Here is a 7,770-nt window from a genome sequence, read left to right on the forward strand (position 1 = left end):
GCAATTATAGACCTGTCAGTTTGACATCAGTGTTAGGTAAATTAATGGAAGTATTCTTAGAGATAGTATTAATAATTATCTGGATAGACAGGATCTGATTAGGAGTAGCCAGCATGGATTTGTGCGTGGAAGGTCATGTTTGGCAAACCTTATTGAATTTTTTGAAGAAGTTACGAGGAATGTTGACGAGGGTAAGGCAGTGGATGTAGTCTATATGAACTTCAGCAAAGCCTTTGACAAAGTTCCACATAGAAGGTTAGTTAAGAAGGTTCAGTCGTTAGGTATTAATGCTGGAGTAATAAAATGGATTAAACAGTGACTAGATGGGAGATGCCAGAGAGTAGTGGTGGATAATTGTTTATCGGGATGGAGGCCGGTGACTAGCGGGGTGCCTCAAGGGTCTGTTTTGGGCCCAATGTTGTTTGTTAATATACATAAATGATCTGGATGATGGGGTGGTAAATTGGATTAGTAAGTAAGCTGATGATAGTAGGAGGTAGGAGGTGTTGTGGATAATGAGGTGGGTTTTCAAAGCTTGCAGGGAGATTTATGCTGGTTAGAAGAATGGGCTGAACGTTGGCAGATGGGGTTTAATGCTGAGAAGTGTGAGGTTCTACATTTTGGCAGGAATAATCCAAATAGAACATACAGGGTAAATGGTAGGGCATTGAGGAATGCAGAGGAACAGAGAGATCTAGGAATAACAGTGCATAGTTCCCTGAAGGTGGAGTCTCATGTAGATAGGGTGGTGAAGAAGGCTTTTGGAACGCTGGCCTTTATAAATCAAAGCATTGAGTACAGAAGTTGGAATGTAATGTTAAAATTGTACAAGGCATTGGTAAGGCCAAATTTGGAATATTGTGTGCAGTTCTGGTCACCGAATTATAGGAAAGATATCAATAAATTAGAGAGAGTGCAGAGACGATTTACTAGGATGTTACCTGGGTTTCAGCACTTACATTACAGAGAAAGGTTGAACAAGTTGGGTCTCTATTCATTGGAGCGTAGAAGGTTGAGGGGGGGGGGGGTTTGATCGAGGTATTTAAAATTTTGAGAGGGATAGATAGAGTTGACGTGAATAGGCTGTTTCCATTGAGAGTAGGGGAGATTCAAACGAGAGGACATGATTTGAGAGTTGGGGGCAGAAGTTTAAGGGAAACACGAGGGGGTATTTCTTTACTCAGAAATAGCTTTACTCAGAAAGCTGTGTGGAATGAGCTTCGTGTAGAAGTAGTAGAGGCCAGTTCAGTTGTGTCATTTAAGGTAAAATTGGATAGGTATATGGACAGGAAATGAGTGGAGGATTATGGGCTGAGTGCAGGTAGGTGGGACTAGGTGTGATTAAGAGTTCGGCACGTACTAGGAGGGCCGAGATGGCCTGTTTCCGTGCTGTGATTGTTATATGGTTGTTATATGGTTAAAAAAAGTTTAAAAAAACTAGAGTTTTAAATATGGATATGGAATAAAATGTGGATAAATAAAAAGCTTGCACGCACATGGGCCACTTTATTAGGTACAGGAGTAGAACCCAGTGTGGTCTTCTGGTGCTGTAGCCCATCCACTTCAAGATTTGAGAGGTTGTGCATTCAGAAATTCTGTTCTGCACACCACTGTTGTAACATGTGATTATTTGAGTTACAGTGGCCTTACTGTCAGCTTGAACCAAATGCCCATTCTTTGACCTGTCTCATTAATAAGGAGTTTTCACCCACAGAACGACTTCTCACTGATGTTATCATTTTTTGCACTATTCTCTGTAAACTTGAGACAATGTTGTGCATTAAAATTCTAGATTAGCAATTTCTGAGATATTTGAACCACCCTGTCTAGCACCGACAATCATTTCATGGTCAAAGTCACTTAGATCACATTTCTTCCCCATTCTGATGTTTGATATAGCCACAAAATTTGGTCATTTGCTATTCATTCATTCAGCTCCATTTTTCTTCTGCCTTCTCCTGATGACCCTTAACCCCCTCACCAGTCAAGAACCTATCAATCTCTGCCTTAAATACACCCAGTCTCCACGGCCCTCAGTGGTAATGAGTTCCAGATTTACCACCCATGCAACTGATTTTATACTTCAAATTGAAGTATTAGTATTTGTATTGGGTTTATTATTATCACATGCACCAAAATATGGTGTCTTGCATACTGTTTATACAGCACAAATCATCGCATAGTGCATTGAGCTAGAGTAAGGGAACAATGCAGAATAAAATGTAAAAGCTACCTAAAGTGCAGTGTTGATGAATGATAAAGTGCAAAATCATAACAAGGTAACAAAGGGGGATAGTTTGGCCAGGCATTATTGTCGGCATGGGCGAGGTTGGCCACATTGATCAATTTCTATACTGCCTGTGTCTATGATTCTAGATAACAATAAATTTGATCTTTTGAGGATATCTATGCAAGATCGTAAGTTAGATTTAAGCCAAAAGTCCATCATATACAAAAGGTCCATTCAAGAGTCTGATAACAATAGGGTAGGAGCTGCTCTTGAATTTCCTGTTATGTACTTTCAGGCTTTTGTATCTTCTGCTTAATGGGAGAGCGGAGAAGTTGTGACCTGAGGTTAAATGACAGTTCCAGTAAATTATTTACAGACAATAGATTGCTGCTGGAGTGGAAAGGAGACTAGGTTTCTTTGGATGAATTAGCTAAATAGTTTTTACTGCCAACAATTACCAATGAGCCTGTACCAAATTAAGAATTCAAATTCAGGTCAGTTTATTGCTATATTCACCAGGGTACCGTGAAATTAATTGTATGAAGCTTGCAAAGTTAAATAACATACTGTGTAAATAGTGTACTTTGTAAATAGTGGTATTTTGTACAAAGATAGGGCAAATAGTATTGAGGAAATGGAGTCTGCAGAAAGATTTAGACAGATTAGGAGAATGGGCAAAGAAGGAGCAGATGGGATAGAGTTTAGGGACCACTTTGGTTGCAGGAATAAAGGTATATACTATTTTCTAATAGGGGAACAAATTTAGAAATCAGAGGTGCAAAGGAACTTAGGAGTCCTTATGCAGAATTCCCAAAAGGTTAACTTGGAGGTTGAGTCAAGGTAAGGAAGGCAAATACAGTGCGAGCATTCATTTCAAGAGGACTGGAATATAAAAGCAAGGATGTAATGCCGAGGTTTTGTAAGTCATTGGTCAGGCCACACTTGGAGTATAATGAATAATTTGTGAGCCCTTATTTAAGAACGAACATATTGGCATTGGACAGGGTCCAGATGATGTTTGCAAGAATGATCCTGGGAATGAAAGTGTTAACATATGAGAAGCATGTGATGGCACTGTGCCTGTACTTGTTAGAGTTTAGAAGAATGAGGGGAAATCTCATTAAAATCTAACAAATATTGAAAGGCTTAGATTGTGTGGACTTATTTCCTATAGTAGGGGTGTCTAGGACCAGAAGGCACAGCCTCAGAATAGAAGGCTTTAGAACAGAGCTAAGAAGGAATCTCTGTAGTCATAGGGTAGTGAGTCTGTGAAATTCATTGCCACAGATGGCTGTGGAGGCCAAGTCATTGGGTATACTTAAAGTGGTGGTTGATAGTTTTTTTTTAGTAAGAACATTGAAAGTTACAGGAAGAAGACAGGAGAATAGGGTTGAGAAGAACAATAAAACCACCATAATGGAATTGTGGAACACACTCAATGGGCTAAATGGCCTAATTCTGCTCCTATGTCCTATGGTATTATATATACAGTGGCAAACTAATGGTCCAAGTACAGGAGAATAGTGTACCGGAACCTTGGACAACACCAGGTGCTAATGAGGTTTATATTAACCGGGCTTTTTCTTTTGTGTTCAAAGGTGTGAAATATGTGGCTATCAGTGTCGACAGAGGGCTTCTCTGAACTGGCACATGAAGAAACACGACACCGAGATACAGTATAACTTCACCTGTGAATACTGTGGCAAGAAGTTTGAGAAGATGGACAGCGTCAAATTTCATAAGCTAAAGAGTCACCCTGAGTGTCAGACCCTGTGACCTTGCTGGACTTGGACTGCTGTGACAAGAGGAGCATGCACAGATCCTCCTTGCCTTCCCATAAAGTCTGTGCAAAGCACTGTTAATTCAAAAATGATATTTTATATTTTCAGCTTCTCTCTATTAAAAATTTTCAAGCTGTTAGGGGGTAGGGTGGGTGTTGCTGACATGGGGGACATGCAGTAAGCTTACTTGAATCCTGGGGCAATGCAGTCACTGAGAGTGGCATCCTGCTCAGGGTAAAGCCTGACCCAACCACAGCCAAACTGTGACAGATATGAGCGCAAAGACCGTTATTAGAAAATAAAAAGTGTAGGGAATTAAAGACTTGAAGTCATAGGGCACTACAGCACAAAAACAGGCCCTTTGGCCCACCTAGTCCATACTGAACAGTTATTCTACCTGGTTCCATAGACCCGTACCTGGACCTTAGCCTTCCATACCCCAAATAATCCAAATTTCTCTCAAATGTTGAAGTTCCAATATTATTGATATATTTTCTGTAGGTAGGTGACTAGAACGGTTCTGCATGCACGTCACTATTGATCAAGTATTAGGGGCAAACAATGATATCAAACACATCATCCTGTTGTACACAAAATGCTGGAGGAACTCATAAGTTGGGCAGCATCAGTGGAAGGAAATAAACAGTCTATGTTTGAGCTGAGACTCTTCATCAGAGCAGTGGACTAGGGAGAGCCCTGATGAAGGCAAAAAGCAACAAAGCCACTGGTGCTGACAGGATCAAGTACTTCAAGTAGATCTTGAAGTAAGATGGACCAGCATTCTGGCACTGCATGTGTGGCCTGTTCATGAAGGTCTGAGAAAAGGAACATCTACCCTCAGCTTAGGGATGTTGTAATAGTGTCCATATTCAAGAACTTGTCAAATACAGTTAATGTTCTTGCATGTATCCTACAAAGTTGACTGTTTACTTCCCTTCATAGGGAACTGATCTGTTTAGTTCCTCCAAATTTGGGTGTAAAACAAAAGTAGCCCCTAGTCCTTGAAATTCCATTCAGTAACATTACAGTCTGGTTCTGGTCTTTGGCTTCTCTTTCCCTATTGGTGTGATTCAAATCTAACCCAAAAGATCTCTCAGAACTCGTACCCTAGTCTGACAGAAGATTTGATTCCATCGAGCTTAGGTCAGGTAGCCAAGTTGTGACTCTGAAATGACTGCTGCTGAAGCCAAAGACAGGGTTGGTACTGAACTTGTAAATGGTGAATTAAATGGTGTACTTTTAGAACTCCAGCCTGCTACTGGATCTTCCAGGTGGCACACCATGTTAGTAAGGTTGAAGTTGCACTGGTGTGGGCAGTGGGATAGAGAGAGTATTGTTTCATAGATCTCCCATAAACTTGTCAACAGGACTGAGCAATCATTAGAACGACTGATAAGCACAGAGATTTTACAGGTGCTGGAAATTGTGAAGAATGTACACAAAATGCTAGAGGAACTGAGCAGGCCAGGCAGTATCTATGGAGTGAAATAAACTCACAATGAAAGATCTTGGTTTGAAACACTGACTATTCTTGTCTGTATACACTTCCTGATCTGTTGAGTTCCTCCAGCACATGGTGTTGTTCCATTAGAGGACCATGAAAATCTAAGAGCTGAATTAGGCCATTTTTGGCCCATTGGGTCTGCTCTTACATTATATCATGGCTGATTTATTATCCCTCTCAACCTCATTTTCTGCCTTTTCTGGTAACCTTTGAGAACAATCAAGAACCTATCAATCAACACTTTATGACTTGGCCTCTGCAGCCATCTATGTCAATGAGTTCCACAGATTCGCTATATTCTGACTAAAAAGAAGAAGAATTCTCCTCCTCTCTGTTCTAAAAGATTATCCTATTGTGAGTTGTGCCCTCTGGTCCTAGAGTACCCCTGAACATTCCATCCATGTCCACTCTATCTATGCCTTTCGATATTCAATGAGATCTTACCCCTTATTCTTCTAAATTCCAGCGAGTACAGGCCCAGAGCCATCCTAACACAATGTCATTTCCAGTGTCATTCTCATGCACCTCTGGACTACCTTCAATGTCAGCACATCCTTTCTTAGATCAAGGACAAATGTCATCTTAGAATCCTTGGTTGACATCCTTGTCTTGGTTTACCAAATGGCTCCGGTCCCCTTCTGTGCAAAAGGATGCACCCTCTCAAGGACCTTTCTTGCCTGGGTTGCTTGCACACTATCAAGATAGTGCACATTTGCACTGTAAACTATCCATGCCTGGACATTATCTTGGCCCTAGCCTTGTCATGACTGCACCATCGCCTGGTTTTCAAAGCAGTGCTGTTTGATAATAAGGAAGAGGTGACAGGTAGGAAGTACTTAACTGATTTTCAGCATAATCCTTTATTAGCCAAGCTGTGCATATGGCGTTTAGAGGTTCATTGAGAAACCATCCAGAGGAGTAGGCATTGAGATGCTTTGGTCCTTGCAAAAGAATAACCACAAAAGATAGGAGAATAAGCAAGATCTCTGAAGCCAGCCCTCCAGAGCAGAGCATGACTTGGGGATAGGAGCAGGACTAATGACATCTCTCAAAGGGGCCCTATCCCACTTTTCTTTAACCCATGCATCTAAAGCACGATGCTTTTTCCTATCCTGCTCACAAACAGTGCTAACGTGTGAGTGTTTATACCTATACCTTTTTGGTCTTAATGTTAAGCAAGTCATCAACGAAATGTTTACAAGTTCGACAAATATTTGAATGTACATTGAAAGTTTTAATTTTGTGGTGGTTTATGTTAGTAAATGTCAAACTATTTTATTGTAAATTTTGGTGGTGGTTTTGAATCTGATGCCAAGGGCATTTTTATTTTGTGGTTTTCCAACTTGAATTTGGATCTCAGTCAGCTCCCATCTCCCATGGGTGATGTATGGCCATTTAAAATAGAAACAGGCAGGAGCTGTGCTATTTCCTGGCCTCTTCCCCCGACCTTGTGATTACTTTCCAATTTTCCTGTGTCTTGAAGTTATTGAGTGGTGAATCTGCAAGCTGTGATGCTGGATGGGATGACCATGGATTATCTTGCAATTGTGATGTACCTTGAAATATTTTTCAACAAGGGTTGCTCAGCTCAGGGACAGTGGCAACTTTTCACATCCAGGGTTTCTTCCGATAACTTCCAGTTTTTAGAGTCTCATCTGTAAGGAAAGAGAGAAGGAAATTGTAGAGGGAGGTTCACCTATGGCTTTCCTTGACCTATCCTCACTTACCTCTGAACCATCTCATTTCTCACCATCCTCTTCTGCCCCACCTCTTCTCATCTCCAACCCATCACACCTGCCCCCTGCTCCCTCCTCCCCCAGTCCACCCTGCTGCCCGTTCTCCTAGCTGCCAACTTCCCACCTCACCATCTCCCTTCTCTACTCCTGCTCAACTACCCCACTGCCCTGACCCCTGCCTTTCCCACACACTCCCATGCATCCCTTCCCTCTCCCCTCTGTCCCAAGTCAATATAGGAAAATGCTTTCCTGATTTGAACTGCATTATCTTTTCTCATAATTTCTTTTTAAGTCACAGTGAAGAAAATCAGTTCAGTTTCTGAAGCTCTTTGTGTTGTTTATAATGTACAATTTAGTTGCCTCAAGGACTCTTTCATCTGTTCAAATTTAACTCCAGTCAGGTAGTATTTTGAAATATAAACATTGAAACCTGTCAACTTTAATTTTATCAGCTGAAGCGTTTGTTTACAAGTTGACCTTTTTTTTATTCTCCCCTTACAAAAATACCCAACGTAGACT

At 41.0% G+C, this 7,770-nt stretch overlaps 1 protein-coding gene across 5 annotated transcripts in view; it reads left to right on the plus strand.

The window, feature by feature from the left end:
- The window catches only part of LOC132406344 (zinc finger protein 653-like), a 63,745-nt gene extending 56,945 nt beyond the window's left edge, over positions 1 to 6,800 (plus strand). For 3 of the 5 annotated variants that reach the window (XM_059991888.1, XM_059991889.1, XM_059991891.1), the window contains one exon: positions 3,829 to 6,800. In XM_059991888.1, the coding sequence (XP_059847871.1) occupies positions 3,829 to 4,006 (178 nt within the window). In that variant the 3' untranslated portion in view covers positions 4,007 to 6,800. The remainder of the gene's footprint in view (positions 1 to 3,828) is intronic. The other 2 variants (XM_059991892.1, XM_059991890.1) reach the window with 2 other exon arrangements.
- Positions 6,801 to 7,770: the final 970 nt, after the last annotated feature.

This window comes from Hypanus sabinus, chromosome 16, assembly GCF_030144855.1.
Source record: "Hypanus sabinus isolate sHypSab1 chromosome 16, sHypSab1.hap1, whole genome shotgun sequence".
NCBI classification, from domain to species: domain Eukaryota; kingdom Metazoa; phylum Chordata; class Chondrichthyes; order Myliobatiformes; family Dasyatidae; genus Hypanus; species Hypanus sabinus.